General features: G+C 42.6%; 2 protein-coding genes across 4 annotated transcripts; both read left to right on the top strand.

Moving 5' to 3' along the window:
- The first annotated feature begins 1,356 nt into the window (after nt 1-1,356).
- LOC115207828 (uncharacterized) lies at nt 1,357-7,210 on the top strand. The gene is made up of 2 exons (XM_029775328.1): nt 1,357-2,065; nt 5,412-7,210. Exon 2 carries the CDS (start codon nt 5,456-5,458, stop codon nt 6,779-6,781), a length of 1,326 nt encoding a protein of 441 aa, XP_029631188.1. The 5' UTR covers nt 1,357-2,065; nt 5,412-5,455; the 3' UTR covers nt 6,782-7,210.
- Nucleotides 7,211-9,038: 1,828 nt separating this feature from the next.
- On the top strand, nt 9,039-20,858 carry stat2 (signal transducer and activator of transcription 2). Of its 3 annotated transcripts, none has more exons than XM_029775326.1 (24): nt 9,039-9,296; nt 10,146-10,278; nt 10,487-10,634; nt 11,792-11,887; nt 13,149-13,241; nt 13,660-13,738; nt 13,965-14,044; nt 14,201-14,352; nt 14,594-14,752; nt 14,932-15,021; nt 15,141-15,200; nt 15,439-15,459; nt 15,610-15,703; nt 16,159-16,206; nt 16,349-16,432; nt 16,632-16,730; nt 16,869-17,004; nt 17,136-17,188; nt 17,289-17,383; nt 17,546-17,685; nt 17,941-18,129; nt 18,243-18,297; nt 18,560-18,660; nt 19,613-20,858. In XM_029775326.1, the coding sequence occupies exons 2-24, from the start codon at nt 10,148-10,150 to the stop codon at nt 19,858-19,860; spliced, it is 2,451 nt and encodes an 816-aa protein (XP_029631186.1). In that variant the 5' UTR covers nt 9,039-9,296; nt 10,146-10,147; the 3' UTR covers nt 19,861-20,858. The 3 variants fall into 3 exon arrangements, with proteins under 3 accessions (XP_029631186.1, XP_029631185.1, XP_029631184.1); XM_029775325.1 differs by having other exon boundaries at nt 9,044-9,296; nt 10,142-10,278; XM_029775324.1 differs by lacking the exons at nt 9,039-9,296; nt 18,560-18,660 and having other exon boundaries at nt 10,142-10,278.
- Nucleotides 20,859-20,905: the final 47 nt, after the last annotated feature.

Here is a 20,905-nt window from a genome sequence, read left to right as displayed (position 1 = left end):
GACACATCCAGACCAAAGCTGGAGGTTTAAAAAAAATACTTAGTAGTCGCCAAAGTTCCGGAGCATGTCTTTAAATAATGCAACTAAATCTTCTTTTTTTCCAACTATAAAAATACAATTTCCCTGACTGACAAGGATTGTCCTGACTTTCAAGAATTCCTGAGTGATACAGTTTTGACAAATGTTATCTTGTTGCATCTTGGTCACCTGGGTGTAGAAATGGAACATGCTACAGTTTAATGTACAGATAAGAGAATACATAACGATAATTGCATACAACAGATTATCACATGGGACATGATATGTGCCAGAGTAGCTTATATACACATTAGGTCCATGCAACTGATCTTAACAATAATGACCAAAATCTTTTTTACCTTTTCTTGCAGGAAGATTCTTTAAAATATTAAAAATCACAGAGTGGAGGGGTGTGTATAGTTTCTTCTGCAGTGTAGGAGGATGTACCAGACAACCCACTGTGCTCCAGGGCCAGATCCCTCTTCCCAGCAAACCCCGTCATGGTGAAAGAGTTCCCTCTAGTGCCTATAAACTGTTGATAACATGTTGGGTTGGAGCAGTGAAGTGATGCAATTTCACAGACTTATCCGCTCATCTGGCCAATAATAAATAGTTTTAGAAGCTTGGACACACCCAAACTTCCCCACCTCCTCTGTCCCTTTTGTTGGCCAGGGCTAGCCTTTGGCCCTACATTTGAAAAGTGAACAAGAGCCCCACTCACTTAGAGGGAAAGTGTGGGTACTCAGCTCTGAGAAAGGAAGAAAATAGTACTTTGGCATGAGAGAGAAAAGCGAGAATAGAGAGAACCAAACACAGAACTGAAGTTAAGGGAACTGGCCGGTCATTTCACCACAATTGGAGCATGTCACAATTGGACAGCAGATTGGTCAGATTGAAACCAGAGAGAACAGGAGCTAAAATGTACTCATCTACTTTCTGAGTTGATTTTATTGTAATCTATAAACAAGCTGTTATATACACTTGAGATTATGATGTTATACCCATCATCGCATGAAAAATATAATAATAGCAAAAATGTACTCCCAAGAACTAAATCTTTTGTGATTAGTTTGACAAAATACTTTCTCAATCTGTTGATCACTGAACCATCAGGATGCTCAATCTGGAACACATTGTTCAGTTGTTTTATGAAAACACTTGGCGAACTGAAGAAGAGGGAATGGGATGTAGCATGACTATCACAACAGGGCTCTTAGAGAAGTGTGAGAGAAGGAGGTCCAGGTTCCAATAGCTCATATATAATGATGGCATGCATCCTCAGGGCAAAGCTTTACTCTGCTGAAAGCTCCCAGTGCCAAAGACATGGGCTTTTATCCACTTTCTATATAGAGAAAGGCTCAGTGAATAGAACCTCTGGAAAAAAAGGAGGTGCATTTTCCCTTAGATTTCAGCACGTAGGGTTCTCGTTAGTAATGAAGGGAGGTGTTAGTGTGTTTCATATTTTATTGTCACGTGCACAAGTACAGTGAAATTATTTTCTTGCAAGTTCTTTCCCCACAATGCAGTAATCAATATCAGTAGTAAAGTATTGTTTGGCAGTCAAACAAAAATGAGGAGGGGAGTGATGTCTGGTTCAATGAGTCGGCTTTGTTTCATTTTGTGGACTAATGATCAGTGAATTGATGAAGTTGTCTCTCCCCGCCCCTTGACCAAAAAATGATAATCTGCTCAGGGCACGAGGGACGATTTTTGCCCGGTATCTAGGTCAAAAACAAAGCACTACTCTACTACAGGGACAGACAGAGACAGAGAGAGAAAAACAAAACAGCATTAGAAAACATGGACCCTCTCCATGTGAATCAACATTCCAGCCCTGTCCTGCCTGTTGAGCAATGAGGCCAACTCAGAAAAAAGTGAAAGGGGGAGAGAAAGCGGGTAAGTGAGAAGGAGGGGTGAAGGGTGTCATTGGTGAGGGGCGAAAACCCCATTGGAGAAGAAGAGAACAGCTAGGGTTTCATTTGGGCAAAAGCTGTGTTACATAATGAAGTAACCTGGCTCAGAGTATCACATACTACGGATGTTTGAGGTAAGTGTTCAACTGTTTATTAAGATGCATTTTAAAACATGACTTTTTTATGTAAGCTGTGGGTGAGTATACAATTGAAATTACATTGTGGGGAGATAACAGGGAACTCTGGTAAATATTTGATTTTCTACTTCATAGCTGTCTTTGATAAATTGGAAAATGTGTGCAGTCAATAACACAACTTTGAACTATGAAATACGAACTCACGTCCATCTGATTAAGACAGACAACCAATTGTATCCTAAAATATGATATATTTATTTAAAAAAATAAAACAGAGACTACTTAAAAAAAAAAGTAAAGAGGCCCAGCTAGCACATAACGTCTGAGAACCATATGTTTCTTATAGCTTTTTTATTTTTTTATTTATTTCACCTTTATTTAACCAGGTAGGCAAGTTGAGAACAAGTTCTCATTTACAATTGCGACCTGGCCAAGATAAAGCAAAGCAGTTCGACAACATACAACAACACAGAGTTACACATGGAGTAAAACAACATACAATCAATGATGCAGTAGAAAAAAATAAGACTATATACAATGTGAGCAAATGATGTGAGATAAGGGAGGTAAAGGCAAAAAAATGCCATGGTGGCAAAGTAAATAAAGTATAGCAAGAAAAGCACTGGAATGGTAGATTTGTAGTTTGAAGAAAGTTCAAAGTTAAAATATAAATAATATGGTGCAAAGGAGCAAAATAAATAAAATAAATAAATACAGTAGGGGAAGAGGTAGTAGTTTGGGCTAAATTATAGATGGGCTATGTACAGGTGCAGTGATCTGTGAGCTGCTCTGACAGCTGGTGACAGCTTGGTGAGAGTGTGGTTGTGCTATGGTTATTTTGCATACAACCTTCCCACAATGTTCCGGGAATGGTGAAGGATGTTTCTTAGGTGGGAATTTCAGTACTTCAGCAAAATGTATCCAATTGGTTTCCATTTGTCATGTTTAAAGAACGTTGTAAGAATGTTATTTAAAAACATATACATTCTCAGCATAAACAGAACACACTCTCTCTTAAGTGTATTCATGTGTTTTGTCCACACCAACTAATTGGCCACACCTGATATTAATGAGTGCTTGTTTCCTTTGAAATGGGGTCTGTTTGAAAACAAAACATGGCATGCTAGCTCCGTCCTTGTGGCGCAGTGGACTAATTCCATGGATATAGAACAGATCATAGGTTTGAATATCACTAATGCCATGCCACAATAAAACATTTTTTTTGCATGATTAATGCTTAAGCAAATTCATTTCCATGTATCCTATCTGTGCTTGGAGTTCAAAACTAAGCTAGCAGTCTTATTGAAACCTTCAGTTAAAGTTTTAAGGAAGTCATTCAAAAACCTCCAAATACCCTATAATTTCCATTCTCAGAACATATTGTCGTGTCTTTGGGGCACCATTAAACTGAAGACATGTTTATCAATTAACTCCCTGTAATTATTATCACGCGATTAAACTGATTAATCGTTTAATTGTAATTAACTAGGAGATCGGGGCACCAAGGAAAATATTCAGATTATAAAGTTATAATTTTCCTAATATAACTTTCCTATATAATAACATATTATAGGCCGATTATCTTCTGGTTTAAATGGTGTATTTTACCTCGCGTCCAGTCTCATTCCAAACGTCGTAAATTGTTGTATCTGCACGAATCCAGCCTTTACTAAAGTCATCCATACATCAATTGTCTTAAAATCATTTATTTACTAAACTAAGTAATTCACAGAAAGCATACAAACAGTAATTATCGTCACAAAGAATTGGTAGAGTAATGTGCCCTAGTGGGCTAAACAGGCATGGCTGGTGTCTTGTTAAACAAAGGGTCATAAAAGGTCAGCTGAGGAGGCACACAGAGCTCATTAATATTAACAATTGATATGCTAATCCTTTGCACATGAACGCTCACTCATTCGGGAACAACTGCAATCAATATATATTTACGCTCAGTGTGTCGTCGTGATCCTTGTTGGAGAGTCGTTGTGTTGGAGAGTTCTCTCTCTCTCTCTCTCGGTTAGAATGGATCTTTCAAAGCGACATTCATTAATGTCGTTATAGAATGGATGTTTCATTGGTCTTCGCGTTCAATGATATAATTTACTTAGCTGCAGACTAATAATTAATATCAAAGACTTGTTCTTATTCTGTCGGTCTCGATAGTCTAAAAGTTTAACCATGTGGTATAGTTAACTTTCAGTAGATGAATTGGGGGTCAAACCTTGGCTCTCTCTTCTGAGGTAAGCTGGTCTAAAGAAAGTAAATCAGGGTGGGGTTTTATAGTGAACATAGAACAGGCTTGTCACATGACGCCTGGTCCTGTCTGTGTCCCTGGGGGCGTGCTGATGACTGAGTTAAGCTTGGTACAGAAATACAATTCTATCACATTAACATCAGTACATAGCATCTCAATGTATTACAAATAGCTTTATCCTTATTAATACATTTTATACCACCATTTGGATGCAAGTCCCATAGCTGAGGCTATTATATAAACAGTTTTATGGTAATATGGCTATATTGTCTCTTCTGAGTATCACAAAATTGTACCAAGCGGACCAGTTCGTAACTGGATTCTTCACCAATCTTTTATACCTTCTCCAGAACATAAATGTCGTTCGGTTCACCAATTCTGTGAGTTGGAAGAATTTCCTGTGTCTCTCTATGGGCCATGTGGCAGGAGATTCTCCTCTTAGAATTTTACCACCCCTTCACACAGGGCCTGGGTGGGGGGAGGTAGGTTGGGGGATGGTGCAAGGGGGAGGGGGTCAACTGTCCTTCCTGTACTCAGAGGGCAACGTCATGACAATATATAATATAACCTCCCAGGAAACCTCAGGGAACCATAGTAAAACATTTTCAGAAACCTCCCTGCAACCTAAAAATGAACGTTCCCAAAACAGGCAAACGTTCACTTCCATTCTCAGAACGTTTATAAAAAAACATTCAGTTTTACTGGTCAGGAAACTTATGGCTTCATTCCCAGAACCAATGGGAAACCAAAAACGTACGTTCCCATAACTTCCAAGGAACCGAATGTGCTAGCTGGGGGCATACTATTTGCTTTACATTGACATGATGTTCAGAAAAGCACATGTTATATTTGTTTTGAGGGAAATAGTGCAGCTGCAAAGAGGGCTTAGCTAGAGAGCTAGAGTTGGCAAAAAGCCAGTTGGAGTGTTTGCACTTTCGCATGTTTTGGTGAATTCCTTTACTGACAGACAATGTCAAAGCAAATCATTTTACAACCACATTCGACAAATAATGAATGTTGAGCAAGATTGTATCTAAACAATTACCATTATGGTAAAACATTTATTTTATTCCTCTATGTCTTCTCCAGCTTCCTGTGTGCAGCAGTATTGGAGTAGAACTCTCACAGGTAAAATGATGCACCCCAAGATGAGGGGTCTGTTTCTTATCCAACTGCTGCTGATTGAACAGGCTCTGTGTAGAACACCAACTCCCCCTGTTCTGAAGACCACTCCGCTCTCCAAGACCTCCGTTTTAGGGGAGGGGGAGACTATCAAAAAGGAGCGGCAGTCACTCCTGGGGTCCCAGACCCAACTTGGTCTCCCATCAGATGCAGCGGAGAGTGCGGCCCCTGAAGAGTGGGTGGTGCAGGATGAGGCCAGAGCCCAGTCTGCCCAGCGTATCGTCACCACGCTGAAGGCCAAGCTGCAGGGCCGGATCCTCGTCCAGGCCAACACCAGCTGTGAGGCGCTGCTGTCTGCCTCTACACTGCAGGACCCCGCCTCAGCCCTGTTCCCCCGGGAGCTCCTGGGCCTATCCCTGGTGCCGGTGCTGGTGGCAGCAGGCTGTTCTCGGGAGGCCCAGACCCTGGTACTCAGAATGTACAACCTGTTGGGGGTGGAGGACACAGAAGAGCTCCTCATAGAGGTGGAGAGCCTTATGGCGAGGGGGGCGTCCCGCCCCAGAGCCACCACCCCCCCTGCCTCACACATGGGGAAGGTTCAGGCAGAGCTCCACCTACAGGCAGTGATGTTCAACATACAGCAGCTGGCCAGGGCTGGGGTGGGTCAGAGGGGGCACAGGGCCTCTGGAAGAGGGAAGCAGGAGGAGAGGTGTCAGGGCTGGACCAGAGTGAACGGGACCCTGCTTTTGGGGGAGACAGTGCAGGGAGCCACCACAGGGGGGCTGGAGGAGGCGGTAAGTGTCTGTGAGAGTCTGGGGTCCCAGTGTGCTGGTGTGTCCCGTAACAGAGGGCAGTACCAGGTGGTTCTGATGTCAGGCAGCCGGGTGGTGCCCTCTGAGTACTTGGACTCAGAATGCTGGATTCGACAGTGCCAGGCGCAGGATGAGGAGTCACCTGGGGCCTCAGGGCGGCGGGCGCGGCGCAGCCCTCAGCGGAACTGTGTCAACAAAAAGGAGGAGCACGTGTACAACGTGGTGGAGTGGATCCCTGTCGTCAGCACCCTTTACAACCTGGGCACGGCCGTCTACTACACCTCTGTCAACTGCTCCGAGACGGCCAAGGAGAGAGCCATCCTCAGCGCCGTCGACCTGGGCACTGACGCCCTCATGGCCGTCACTGGCGGAACGGTGGGCGTGGCGGGCTACGTGGCCGGGGCTGGAGTGAAGACGGGGGTGAAGGCTGGGATCAAGTACCTGCTGTCCTCCATGAAGCAGCAGGAAGAGGACCTGATAGTTAATGAGTACAGTTGGGAGGAGGGAGTCATCACCATACAGTAAACAGCCAGTAGCCTGGTTGGTTGGTAGCAAGATATTATTTTGCTTTAGCCAATGACAGCATAAAAATATCTGGGGACCAGGAAGTGGTCTCAGGGAACCACTGAGTAAACTCTAAGACCCCCTTGACCTCGACTCCCCCAATCCTCTCATCCCAAACCCGTCTTGTCCTCCTTCGGTACTATTGGTCAGGTCAGACTCAATTTACACATCTGATACTTCCAGTGCAGGGACTATTGTAATGGTACTACCTTTCAGATGTTGTTTTGTTTGTTCTGTGTTCTCTAGAAACATATGGACCGAAATTCAAGCTGGCAATTTGTAAAAATATCAACTAATTGATTTATAAGCTATTTTTCCATGATACATGAAAGTTTGCAACTGCCCTTGATTGATTAAATTATAATTTTAGCTAGTTGTTTTTTACTACTACTTTTGAGTGTCTTCATTGACCAAACCAAAAACGTCATTCTATCAGTGGAGTTGAGTGAATCAAGTAAGAATTATTGTACTAATGACTGATTGAATATAAACTGAACTTAGTCATTGCAAAATAACTCACAACACTATTCCAGCAGTGGAGGCTGCCGAGGGGAGAACGGCTCATAATAATGGCCGGAACGGAGCAAAAGGAATGGCATCAAACACCTGGAAATCATGTGTTTGATGTATTTGATACCATTCCACTGATTCAGCTCCAGTCATTACCACGCAACCATTTTCCCCAATTAAGGTGCCGCCAACCTCCTGTGTGTTCCAGGGCCCGGTTTTTAGGCTTACAAGTGTTATAGAAATCGGGTGTGCAACGGCAATCGATGTGGCACGCAACCATTTTATGGTGCATACAACATCTCAGCAGGGGAACGCAACCAATCTGTTTCTTCAACGCAAAATGTATTATACAAAACACAGCAGTGGAGGCTGCTGAGGGGATGATGGCTCATAATGTCTGAAACGGAGAGAATGGAATGGCATCAAACACATGGAAACCGTATGTTTGATGTATTTGATACTATTCTACTGATTCCGCTCCAGTCATTACCATGAGCCCGTCCTCCCCAATTAAGGTCTCACCAACCTCCTTTGAAACACAGGTACATTTTAGTCATTATGTGGCTCATTTCAGCACAATGGTCAATGTGGGCTATTATTACAGTTGTATATTGTTATACTACCAATATATAATCAATTGTATTTGATGTAATATAATGAAAGAATCCTCCATGAGAAAGACAGTCAGTCATCAACTGTGGCTCAGTTGGTAGAGCATGGTGTTTGCAACGCCAGGGATGTGGGTTAGATTCCCACGGGGGACCAGTACGGGAAAAATGTATGAAATGTATGCATTCACTACTGTAAGTCGCTCTGGATAAGAGCGTCTGCTAAATGACTAAAATGTAAATTGGGAGAAAAGGATTCATGTTAGTGTAAATATGGGATGCTGTTGATTACCATTATATACCATGATACAGCAGCAACCAGGTAATCTCTCAAAAGTGTAGGATGATTAACTTCTATTCAGGGTAAAAATGAGAAATGCAAATTGTTTGTTACACTTACTTTGCCAAGCTTCATGTAATACAAAATAAATCCAGCATCCGAGGTTTTATGAGCTACACAATTACCCCAAAATATGTTATGTTAGAAACATGCGCGCTGTCAACCCTACAACATTGCGAATAGCGTGTTTTCAGAATCAGAAACATTGTGAAAACTGTTGGTTGTATGTCTGTTGTGTCCTTTGTCTATTGCTGTAAGTTAATGTTTCTAACCTGTGAATGAATTAATTCATGCCGATTTCCAGTTATCAGTTAGCCTGTGAAATATTATCAGTATATAACAAAAATACAGTACAGTCTGATGGCAATTAATTTAAGTCAAGAATACAGGCATTTGAATTCAAGCGCCGGAAGAAAAGAGGGTGGACCTTTCTGTTTTCATACCTCACTTTCGAAACGTAATTTCTTGGAAGTCTTTTGAGATGGTCCTAGGTTTCGATCTCGCTCTTCCCTCTTCATTTACTCCCTCTGCTAAACTGAATTTGTCCCACCTTGATTCGGTAATCATAGATTGTCATGTTCTTTTGACCAATCATGAATGCTTAACAGTATTGTCCGGAAAGCCCAATCGTACCCCAATGGGACCAATCAGCTTCTGGAAATGTTTTAAGGCAGAAACTGGACTTCCGTATATCATCCATTTCGGCTCATTGGATCCAAATTAAACAGCAATAAGAAACAAAATGGTGCGTTGAAGGGTTGGTCAAAGAGAAATCGGGAGGGGACATTTAGCAAACAAAGTGCGTGTTCTTTTAATGAAATCGGGGGGAGGTGAACAGAATTGTTTCAAATGTCTGCTCCTATGAATAGGAAGCGAAGTTTGTCTCTGTTTATGGTTTTATGAGATACACAATTACCAACAAATATTTTCTGTTAAAAACGTACGAGCTGTCAACCCTACAACATTGCGAATAGCGCGTCAACGATAATCAGAAACATTTACTGCAGTAACGTAACAGGTGAGTGACAACTGGCTAACGTTAGCTAACTAACTAAATGTAGCCTTCTGAATGTCACGTACACCGCTGAGCATGAACGTATTTTTTTATATAATTTGCTGAGCATAAATCAGTCCGAATGGTAACTATTAACTAGCTAACGTTAGTTGGGTTACAAGGTATGTCTATGACGTACATTTATTATTGTAAAAACGGCTAGCTGGAGTTCGTCTGAGCGGTTGGTTGGATATCTTAATGTTGATTAAATAGCTAGTGGACTTAATGCGGATTGGTTTTGGTTCTGCCTTACTAGTGCTGTCCGGTTAGAACATGATGTTGACGGCCATCACTGTAACATTATTCTTGCTAGTCACCACCACACCGACACATCTGTTCCACACGGGCTCATATATGATATGTTTGTGCAACTGTGTGGTGGTGACCAATAGATAGTAAAACTCTGGACATTATGGACACATCTGCCTTGTTTTTTCCTGTAGCGAGTCAGAACCTAGCCGTTTTGACAATGATAGTTTTGTTTACGTTTTCCAGAATGTCATGTGGGTGGCTTTTTACTTTGAAACAACATACTTTCCAACCGCAGAAACTGATTATTGAGGCATAGCCTATAGTTGGTGTAGGAAAATATTAATTTAAGTATTCAAAGGGTACTTTCTCTCAGGCCATGAGTGAGTTTCAGACATACCTGTTACATGTAGTCTTGTGGTCAGACCACTGGCAGCAGTGCAAAGAATATAATGTCCCTAGATGTGCAAGCTTAGTAAACAAACCTCACCTCGTATTGTGTACTCTGTCTGTATGGCTGTTATTACTGATTATATGCATACGTGTGGTGTTGTCTCCAGCCAGGCATGGCCCAGTGGGAGAAGCTGAGGCAGTTGGAGTCTGTGTACCTGACACAGGTGGATGAGCTGTATGATGGGGATGCCTTCCCCATGGATGTACGCCACTACCTGGCACACTGGATAGAGAGTCAAGACTGGTGAGGCAGTCCACTCATCCTGCACTATTTCTTGTTTCAGCCACTAAAAAAACTGAAAGGGTCTGGGTGACTATGCACTGATTTAGGGATGTCTGAAGGACCACAGGGATGTTCATGTAGAACAAACCCAAAGAATGTCAGGGAAAAGGGGTGAATGAAGCTCTATTATGTAGTTCCTAAACCAGTTTCCTTGTGTTTCCGTCCTTAGGGATCGTGCAGCGCGGGACCATGATGTTGCCATGGTGCTGTTCCAGGTGTTATTAGAGAACCTGGATATCCAGCACAGCCGCTTCGTCCAGGGGGGAGAGTCCTTCCTGTTGCAGCACAACATACGCCGTTTCAAACACAGCTTCCAGGTGTGGCTCTCTATGGGGTGTCTCTGATAAATATACTGAACATAAATATAAACCAACAATTTCAAAGATATTGGTGAGTTAGTTCATATAAGGAAATCAGACAATTGAAAAATTCATTAGGCCCTAATCTATGGATTTCACATGACTGGGAATACAGATAGCTGGGGGAAAAAAGGTAGGAGTGTGGATCAGAAAACCAGTCAGTATCTGGTGTGACACATCTCCTTCGCATAGAGTTGATCAGGATTTTGGTTGTGGCCTGTGGAATGTTCAGTGGCTGTTAGAAGTTGCTGCATATTGGTGGGAACTGGAACATGCTGTTGTACATGTCCATCCAGTGCATCCCAAACATGCTCAATGGGTGATATGTCTGGTGAGTATGCAGACAATGGAAAAACTGGGACATTTTCAGCTTCCAGATATTGTATACAGATCGTGTTCGTTGTCCGTAGCTTATGCCTGCCCATACCATAACCCCACCGCCACCATGGGACAATCTGTTCACGACGTTGACATCAGCAAACTGCTCGCCCACACGACACCATACATGTGGTCTGTGGTTGTGAGGCTGGTTGGACGTACTGCCAAATTCTCTAAATGGAAGTTGGAGGCGGCTTATGGTAGAGAAATTAACATTCAAGTATCTGGCAACAGCTCAGGTGGACATTTGTGCAGTCAGCATGCCAATTGCATGCTCCCTCAACTTGAGACACCTGTGGCATTGCATTGTTTAACAAAACTGCACATTTGAGTGGCCTTTTATTGTCCCCAGTACAAGATGCACCTGTGTAATGATCATGCTGTTTAATCAGCTTCTTAATATGCCACACCTGTCAGGTGGATGGATTCTCTTGGCAAAGGAGAAATACTCATTAACAGGGATTAAAACGTGTGTGTGTGTGTGTGTGTGTGTGTGTGTGTGTGTGTGTGTGTGTGTGTGTGTGTGTGTGTGTGTGTGTGTGTAACATTTCTAGGATATTTTATTTCAGCTCATGAAACCAGCACTTGACATGTTTATATTTTTGTTCAGTGTAGATAGAACCTTCTAGAACAGTAGTCAACTGGGTCTTGGAGCTACTGAGTTTGCAGCCCTTCAAGGTCTTGATGAAGTACTACAACTCTAGTAAAACTACTCTTCACCCCCTCTCTTCCTCCAGAGGTACCAAGAAGAGCCTTACAATCTGGCCAACATCATCCAGTGGTTTCTGGCGAAAGAGAAGGAGATCCTGCAGAACGCTGAACTGGCTGAGCAGGTTAGACAAACACAGAGCCTTTAAGAACCAAAAGTATTCAGACCCCTTGACTTTTTCCACATTTTGTTAGGTTACAGCCTTGTTCTAAAATCGATGAAATTGTTTTTTCCCCTCAATCTACACACAATACCCCATAATGACTAAGCAAAAACAGGTTTAGAATTTTTTTGTTAATTTATGAAAAATATATATATATCCCATTTACGTAAGTATTCAGACCTTTTACTCAGTACTTTGGTGAAGCACCTTTTGGCAGCGATTACAGCATTGAGTCTTCTTGGGTATGATGCTACAAACTTTGCACATCTGTATTTGGGGAGTTTCTCCCATTCTTCTCTGCAGATCTTCTCAAGCTCTGTCAGGTTGAATGGGGAGTGTTGCTGCACACCTATTTTCAGGTCTCTCCAGATGTTCCATCAGCCACTCTACCATGAAGGCCTGATTGGTGGAGTGCTGCAGAGATGGTTGTCATTTTGGAAGGTTCTCAAGATCTCTGTCAGATTGACCATCGCGTTCCTGGTCACCTCCCTGACCAAGGTCCTTCTCCCCCGATTGCTCAGTTTGGCCGGGCGGCCAGCTGAAGGAAGAGTCTTGGTGGTTCCAAACTTCTTCCATTTAAGAATGATGGAGGCCACTGTGTTCTTGGGAACCTTCAATGCTGCAGAAATGTTTTGGTACCCTTCCCCAGATCTGCGCCTTGACATAGTCCTGTCTCAGAACTCTATGGACAATTCCTTCGACCTCATGGCTTGGTTTTTGCTCTGACATGCACTGTCAACTGTGGGACCATAGACAGGTGTGTGCCTTTCCAAATCATGTCCAATCAACGGAATTTATCACAGATGGACTCCAATCAACTTGTAGAAACATCTCAAGGATGATCGATGGAAACCAAGATGCACCTGAGCTCAGTTTCTAGTCTCATTGCAAAGAGTCTGAGTACTAAAATAAGGTATTTCTGTTTTTAATTTTGTATAAATTTGCAAACATTTCTATGTCATTGTGGGGTATTGCGTGTAGATTGAGGATTTTTTAAATTTAATACACCATTATTCTAAAATGGAACGTAACAAAATGTGGAAAAAGTAAAAGATTCTGAATACTTTCCGAAGGCACTGTGTATTATAAAAGGGCATTTAAGAGTAGGGTGCGGGATTGGGCTATCCTGTATACCTACTCTCTGACCCTTAGGAGGCGGTACATCTCATTTGAAAGACTTTAGGGTCATCAATACTGTGTTTCTTCATCCTCTTCCTCTCAGGTCCAGCTGCTGCAGGTCCAGCAGAACCCCATGGAGACAGACTGCCAGCGGAACATTGAGCGCAAGATGGCAGACGTTAAGAATAAAGTTCAGGTGAGCGTCTCCGGGAGTCTAAAGGTTGCAATGCCTACAATGATATGAGCATCCTATGGGGGGCGGGCTCTCCTCTAATGTTGCTGCCAAACTTTTCATTATGATAACATAATGTCACTGTAGTAATGTTTACATACTGTTTTACTCATCTCATATGTATATACTGTATTTTAGTTAATGCCACACCGACATTGCTTAATCTAATATATTTCTTAATTCCATTCTTTTACTTTTATATTTGTGTGTATTGTTGTGTATTGTTATATATTATTGCACTGTTGTAGCTAGGAACACAAGCATTTCGCTACACCCGCAATAACATCTGCTAAATATGTGTATGTGACCAATAAGATTAGATTTACAGACCACCATTGACAGTTTTGACAGTTTGTCTGTTTTTTTGTTGTTGTAAATGCAGTGCATGGAACACACAGTGAAATGTCTGGAGGAACAACAAGATGAGTTTGATTTTAAATACCAGACTCATAACATGGAAGGTGAGCTTATCCTTTGTATTTGTGATAATCGATTAAGCAGAGGATAGAGACTGAGGGATATGATACTGTATATATTTTCCTAAAGCCCACATGGCTATGAAGAGTCCATTTTCTTTTATCATGGATGTGAGTTATGAAGTGACGCGTTCTATCCGGTGACATCTGTAACCTCATTCTATTGTAGTTGATTTGTTGACTTGACGATGACTCAGGCTCTTGTGCATAGGCACCACCAATGAGGCGGAGAAGACAGAACAGATGAAGGTGCTGCAGGCTCTACTCAACAGACTGGATGCCTCCAGGAAGGTACCACCCACAACCCTCTAGTCTACATCACCTTAAACAATTTACGCCTTAGACATTCACCTAATAATAAATTAGGACATTATGAAGTGTATTCATATAACATGTATTTCCTCTGGTTCTCCCCCCTCTCTCTTCCCTTCGTTGTCTCCGCTGTAGAGCATGTTGTCCGGTATGGGTGTGCTGCTGGACGGTGCGGAGGAGCTGCTGTGTGTGCTTGTGAGGGAAGAGCTAGTGCAGTGGCAAAGGAGGCAGCAGAAGGCCTGCATTGGATCCCCAGACAGCACCTGCCTGGACCAGTTGGAGAAGTGGTACAGTACAGCCATTCACCTCTGTAGATCTACCTGACCTAAACGATCTCTAACTGCTGTCTGCTGTAACTCTGTTGAGCGTTCAGTACATCTGCCCTGGCTTGCTGAAGGAGGGACTACAAAGCCTTTCTTAGAAAGAGCCTGCGGTGGTAGACCATGTTCATTCTGTTGTTTGACCTCTGACCCCTCTGTGTGATCTCCTGTATGACCTCTATTCGGCCCCTGTCTGACCTCTCTCTAGGTTTACAACGGAGGCGGAGTGTCTGTTCCAGGTGCGTAAGTTCCTTAAGAAGCTGGAGGAGCTGATGGGGAAGGTGACCTATGAGCACGACCCTGTGAAGAAGCAGAAACCAGCGCTGCAGAAGAGGGTGGACAGCCTCCTCACCAGCCTGCTCAAAAGGTTTTACATCATTTACAATACACAATCACACTGGCTCATAAACAATTCTGATAAACAAAGTTTACACACTAACATAGTAAATCCTCAAACAGTACAAATAATAATACACAAGCACACTAATGATTTGTTCAGCTCCCTTTTTCTTACTATTGTTCACAGAAGGTATTTTGTGTTTTCAGCGCCTTTGTTGTGGAGACTCAGCCCTCTATGCCCCAAGGGAAAGGCCCCTTGGTCCTGCGTACCAATGTCCAGTTCTCAGTCAAGACCAGGTGAGTACTTCAGACCCTTTCCTAGTTATGACAGCTGTTAAATAACCAGCCCGTCACTGAATTGAATGTCATAGTGAATGTGACATCCATTTATACAATTCCATGTGTGTTTCTTCTAGATTCCTCGTCAAATTTCCTGAGCTGAACCATGCCATGAAAGTGAACGTGTCTATGGACAGGTGAGATGGGACCTTTGGAAAATCAAATCAGTTGTTCTTTACATATTAGATGCCTGCCTTGCGTAGTGCTCTCGTTGCTTTAGTCAGACATCTAGATAGTCACTAGATTTATTGATCATTACTTTGCTTATGAGCTAGATGACTTTAGAACATTGGCAGAAAATTATATGAGTGAATTAAGTGATCCCTATTGGCCATTATACTGAAGTGGATGTTCCTCTCCCTTTCTCATCTCTAGGGAGGCTCCTTTGGTCAAAGGGTAAGATGTGACATTCGGGACTAGATTTGTGCCAAATTTGCAATGTAAAACTATGACAACGAATGTAAAGAAATCTAATGTGTCTCAACAAATTCATGTAAACCACTTTTGTACATTTACTCGGTCACTCCATGTTCTCTTGGCCTGTAGGTACCGTCGGTTCAATGTCCTGGGGACCAACAGTAAGGCCCTGAACATGGCTGAGAGTATGAGTGGAGGCATGGTGGCAGACTTCAGACATCTGGTGAGTCAGTAGGACAGACAGGCTTTTGTTGGCGGAGAGATATGGATTGGTAGTCAGTTACACAACGCTGTGTGGAAATTAACCATGAAACTGTATGCAGTTGACTTGCTTAAAGGTAGAGTCAGTGATGCACAAGGTAAACTGTAATATTGGGGCAATTTCCGCAACAACTAAGAGCATTGAAGCCCGAGGCTGTACTTCTCCAGTGTTTACGCTTCCGCAGCTATCACGTTGTAGCTATCGAAGCGCACCTGCGCAGATACTGTCAGTGCATCACTTTCATCTGTAACATCTGCGGTGTTGCTCATGGCAACATCATATAGCTGAGTCTCAGTTTAAAAGGTTTTGATGAATCAATTATGATATCAATTAGCTAATGGATTATGCAATTTTGTCATCACAATTGCTAATAGCAGAGATGGACTAACCAAAGCAGATTTAATTGGTATTTGCAGACACTGAAGGAGCAAAAATCTGGAGGAGGTGGCAAGGGGATCCATGACGTGAGTTTACATCATGCTTCAACATATCCACTTTAATACTCAAAGCATTAGGAACAACTCTACTTCAGCCATGCTGTAGTAGTTGAGCAGCAGGTGTGTTTGATCCTGGGTGTGTTGGTGGTGAACCTCTCTGTGCCGACAGCTCTCTCTCAGCGTCACAGAGGAGCTGCACATCATCAACTTTAACACTGAGTTTCTTCTGCACGACATGTCAGTCTCCTTAGAGGTGGGTCTTCCTGTCATTCCCTGTGCCTTCATTAGCTATCAGCCCCATATGTTGTGACACAGTAAGGGTGGTCTGGTCTAACTTGCATTGGTTTCCCTGGATGATTGTTTTTAGCAGACAATCTAAATGTAAAAAGGTCCATGCTACAGTAGTCGGTCATACGAATGCATGTTCCTTTGTCCACTGCATCCCACCCCAGACGTCCTCTCTCCCTGTGGTCATCATCTCCAACTCCAGCCAGCAGCAGAGTGCCTGGGCTTCCATCCTCTGGTTCAACATGCTTTGCCTTGAGCCAAAGGTGAGAGGTCACCAATACAGGTCCCCTAGCTTTTGATCAGATGTCTTGTTCAAATAACTACTTAGCCAACTCTTTAAAAATATATATATTTTTTTACATTTGTGTGTTTTAATAATTGTTAAGAATGTGTTTCTGCAGAACCTTCTGTTCTTTGCCAACTGTCCCGTGGCTACGTGGCCCCAACTAGGGGAGATGTTGAGCTGGCAGTTCCTCTCCTCCACCACGCGGGGTCTGGAATCTAACCAGCTGGACATGATCGCACACAAACTCTTTGGTACGTCTATACCTAGGATTGAGACGGGTAGTAGTGTTCATTGTCTGGTATGTTTACAGTGCTACATTACTTTCAGGTCTAGAGATGTCAGTGAAGTAGGTTTAGCAAATTATTGTTTTCTGCCCCATCAGGAAAGCAGCAAAGTTACGACGCCTGCAAAATCTCATGGACTAAGTTCAGCAAGGTGATTATCTTGTCACTTGTTAGCTCTCTGCATGATGTTGACAGTGGAAATTCTAATGTCAGTCTAAGCTGTGCCAACCTCAATCATCCCTGTGTTGCAGGAAAATGTTCCTAACACCAACTTCACTTTTTGGGTGTGGTTCGATGGTATCCTTTTTATGGTGAAGAGTCACTTAGAGAACCTGTGGAAAGATGGGTATGTCTGAGGAGAAAAAATGACCTATTATAGTTTGAGGCTCTGAGATAGGCTGGCCCGTTATTTCACAAAATCATTATTTGAGAAATTGTTTATGGATGTCCTTTGATTAATAACTTAAAGGTCTGGTTTGTTTTCTCTGTATGCTTTTCTACTCTGCAGTTCTATCATGGGTTTTGTGAGTAAAGGCAAAGAGAAGACCCTCCTGAAGAAGAAACAGAGAGGTACATTCCTCCTGCGCTTCAGTGAGAGCATCAGAGATGGAGGCATCACCTTCTCCTGGGTGGACTACTCCCCCACCGGTGAGATGACAGGATCATATGGAATGGGACAGAGACCTAACAAGAAGCTGGGAAATTATTTTTGCAAGATTTCTACGTCACATTTAGGATGTCTTGTACTACACACAGTGACGCCTTGATTGATTGACGTTAGTGCTTCCAATGAGGGTGAATTTCTCCTCTCTGTCCCCCTATATTACCCTCCCTGCCCCTTTTCCACACATTCGCCACTACCTTATCTAATCTATTATCCTTGTCATTGTCCTCCCTCTCCAGGTGAGCCTGACGTGCGCTCGGTGCAGCCCTTCACCAAAGTGGACCTTTGCCAGATCCCCTTCCATGAGATCATCAGAAACTTCCAGATTCTGGAGGAGGAGAACGTCCCGGAAAACCCCCTCCTCTTCCTCTACCCTGACACGCCCAAAGTGGAGGCCTTCGGGAAGTACTACACAGAGAAGAGTGGAGGTGACTATACCAGAAGGATCTTGTCGTGCAATGAAAGTTTGGATTCTGGATGCATTTTATAGTTTGTTTAATTGATTGCTATTAATCTAAATTATTTACCTTTGTCTTTTCAGCGGATAGTCAATACATTAAGTACATCAAAACTAAGTTGGTTTTCGTATCTAAAGAGTGAGTATTTTTGAGTTGGTCTTTTTAACATTTCATTTATCCAGCTTTAACATGTGGATTGTAAGTCACCTGAAAATCCCTACATGAGCCTCCCTTATCCCCCACTCTACCTGTGCTTTCCGAATAGAGGCCATTTTGTAAATGAAAGCTCGTTATATGGAAATACTCTGGCTCCATCAAAATTGTAGTGTAATCCCAGTCTCTCATTGGTCACCTCAGGAACTGGTTGTGTGTAATGGCTATTTATCATTGGTTACTGTAGGAACACACTGGAGGCTAAGTCGCCTATGTATTCTGACACTGTGGAAGGCGAGGGCTCAGGGCCAATGAACCCAAGATATGGTCTGGGTGGAGAGGCCTTCGGTGAGTCGCCAAGCCTCCCAGTAAACCACCAATCAACCAAATCCCTTTAAGTGTCGTCTGACCCTTTTTCTCATCAGAAGTCAGCAATCTGCTCCTAAACACATTAGCATGCTTTTGAGCTTTATCTGCCCTCCTTAAGTTTCTGTCTTTAGCCGATCATTTCAAAGTAGGGGTCCTTAAGACTCCCTACTGACTGCTAAACCATAGAAGGGAGGGCACCTCAATCAGCTGGGTTTCTTTTGGTTTACTGTTTTCCTTAACCCCCCCATTGTCTCATTGTTCTGCATGTGCCATTCTCTGTAGAGAATGTTAGCTAGTGAATGGGGTAGGTGATTTACACACTCTGTTTGCACCCTTCCTCTGTTCGCCATACCAGTCCCTCCAGCATTCCGTGATTCTGCAATCGCAATTTCATTAGAAAAATCTACAATTCCCTGCCTATTATGTGAGTGCTTACTAATTTGACCAATCACTGCACTATTTCAGCATAAAACCAGTCAAATCATCAAAATATTGTTGCGTAAAACTGACCATCACCGCAGCACAAAAAGAGGACTTGCAATTTCAACCAATCGGCACACATTTCCCTCATATAATTCAATCAAGCCACACGTCAACATATATTTTTTTTAACGCATTTTCGCAAATTGCCATGCAAAATGTCAGAATTGCCGCAGCAAACTCAAGCATTTTTCCCTGCAAATATCACAAAAAAACTGAAATCCTGGAGGGACTACCATACGCTCCAAAGATGCATCTTCGTGGACTGTATGTTTTAACTAACCACAACTGGCTGTTTTGTATCACTAATAATGATATTCCATTCTGTGTTTTTCACCTAATACATGTCTGCTTCCTCAGTGAGTGGCAGAATGCTGTTTTCCAAATTAAACCATTGAGTCTCGATTGTAACTAGAATAAATAACTGATTTTAAATTCCTTCTTACAACAGAGCCCTCCACCTTGCCTCCGTCAGGCCTAATTGGGGACCCTCTTCCCCCAGAGCTGCCCCTGAGTCCTGACCCCATGTTCTCTGTTGCCATGTTAATTCCCGATGAGGACCTGAATCCCACCCTCCAGGAGTTCTTCAATGACCCCAGAATGTATGATTGCGTTGACTTCCTGTCTGACGACACAACCTTCCTTGAGGGGGCTCTACCCGGACTCCCCTTCACCGCCCCTCTGCAGCCCTGCGAATGACCGCTCTCGCAGCATTCACAACAATACACAATGTCTAACCAAACTATATGACTTGCTACTGTGGAAGCACTTACCCATAACTCAAAGACAACGTCCATCCATATTTAACCAAACTCTGAGGATGCACGTTAGACCATAACTTGGTTACATAGTATAGTCTACAAATATAGGCTACTACTCTCACCCTGCATATATAACATTAGAAATGCTGCGTGGACCATCTGTTGAGCCCATCAGGTATTACATTTACATTACATTACATTTAAGTCATTTAGCAGACGCTCTTATCCAGAGCGACTTACAAATTGGTATAGCATAATAAAATATTATGTGGAAATATGTGTGTATATATATTACATTAAGAGATCTAGTAAGACTTTTTGCACTGTTGTGACATGACTGATTTCTGACAAGGAAAAAATGTGAAGCCCATTTTTATAATATTTGCAATGCCTTCACACAACTGTCGCTTTAAAAAAATAAGCTCATTTAGTGTTTGAAAAGGTAGTGAAACTTTTGCACTTCTTCCTCTCTTCTTTTAATAATCTCAATGTTTTTTTGTCCATTTAGGCCATTTCAGACTGTACCACATTTTTATGGTTTCTGATTGCTTTTAGAGTAGCATTTCTGCTGACCACTTACCTGATTTATGATATAGGGATAAGTCAATCTATCCGCTGTGGGTGTACAGTTGTAGGGCACAGCATGGGCTGCAGAATGGGATCATTAATGAGTGACTTGGTATGTACCACTATTTACAGGTCAGGGAATTATCTTGAAGTGAAATAACCACAGAAAGCCTGTTGTTATTTTGTACAAGCTGCAGCAGGGATATTGCGAACTTTACTCTGTTCGTTCAGGGTTCACAACTGAATACAGCGAGGAAAGATGAACATGTATTGGGAATGGCATCTATCATTTGTATTTCTTGTTTTACAGAATAGTCTGCAGATAATGACAAATGGGTTAAAATAAACTGATATTGAGATGTGACCCAACCTGGCTATACTTTTTTTTTTTTCTTCCAACAAATCTCCTTGAGTTT

The sequence above is a fragment of the Salmo trutta genome, chromosome 14 (assembly GCF_901001165.1).
Source record: "Salmo trutta chromosome 14, fSalTru1.1, whole genome shotgun sequence".
Classification (NCBI taxonomy): Eukaryota; Metazoa; Chordata; class Actinopteri; order Salmoniformes; family Salmonidae; genus Salmo; species Salmo trutta.
Note: the sequence above shows the minus strand (reverse complement) of the source record. Positions and strands in the feature narration are given on the sequence as shown.

Excerpts from the sequence above, each read along its gene's own strand:
- LOC115207828 (XM_029775328.1), top strand. The coding sequence starts at position 5,456 with ATGATGCACCCCAAGATGAGGGGTCTGTTTCTTATCCAACTGCTGCTG.
- stat2 (XM_029775326.1), top strand. The coding sequence starts at position 10,148 with ATGGCCCAGTGGGAGAAGCTGAGGCAGTTGGAGTCTGTGTACCTGACA. Across the intron at positions 10,635-11,791 it reads GTTTCAAACACAGCTTCCAG|AGGTACCAAGAAGAGCCTTA; the intron begins GTGTGGCTCTCT and ends CTCTTCCTCCAG. Across the intron at positions 17,005-17,135 it reads GATCGCACACAAACTCTTTG|GAAAGCAGCAAAGTTACGAC; the intron begins GTACGTCTATAC and ends CTGCCCCATCAG.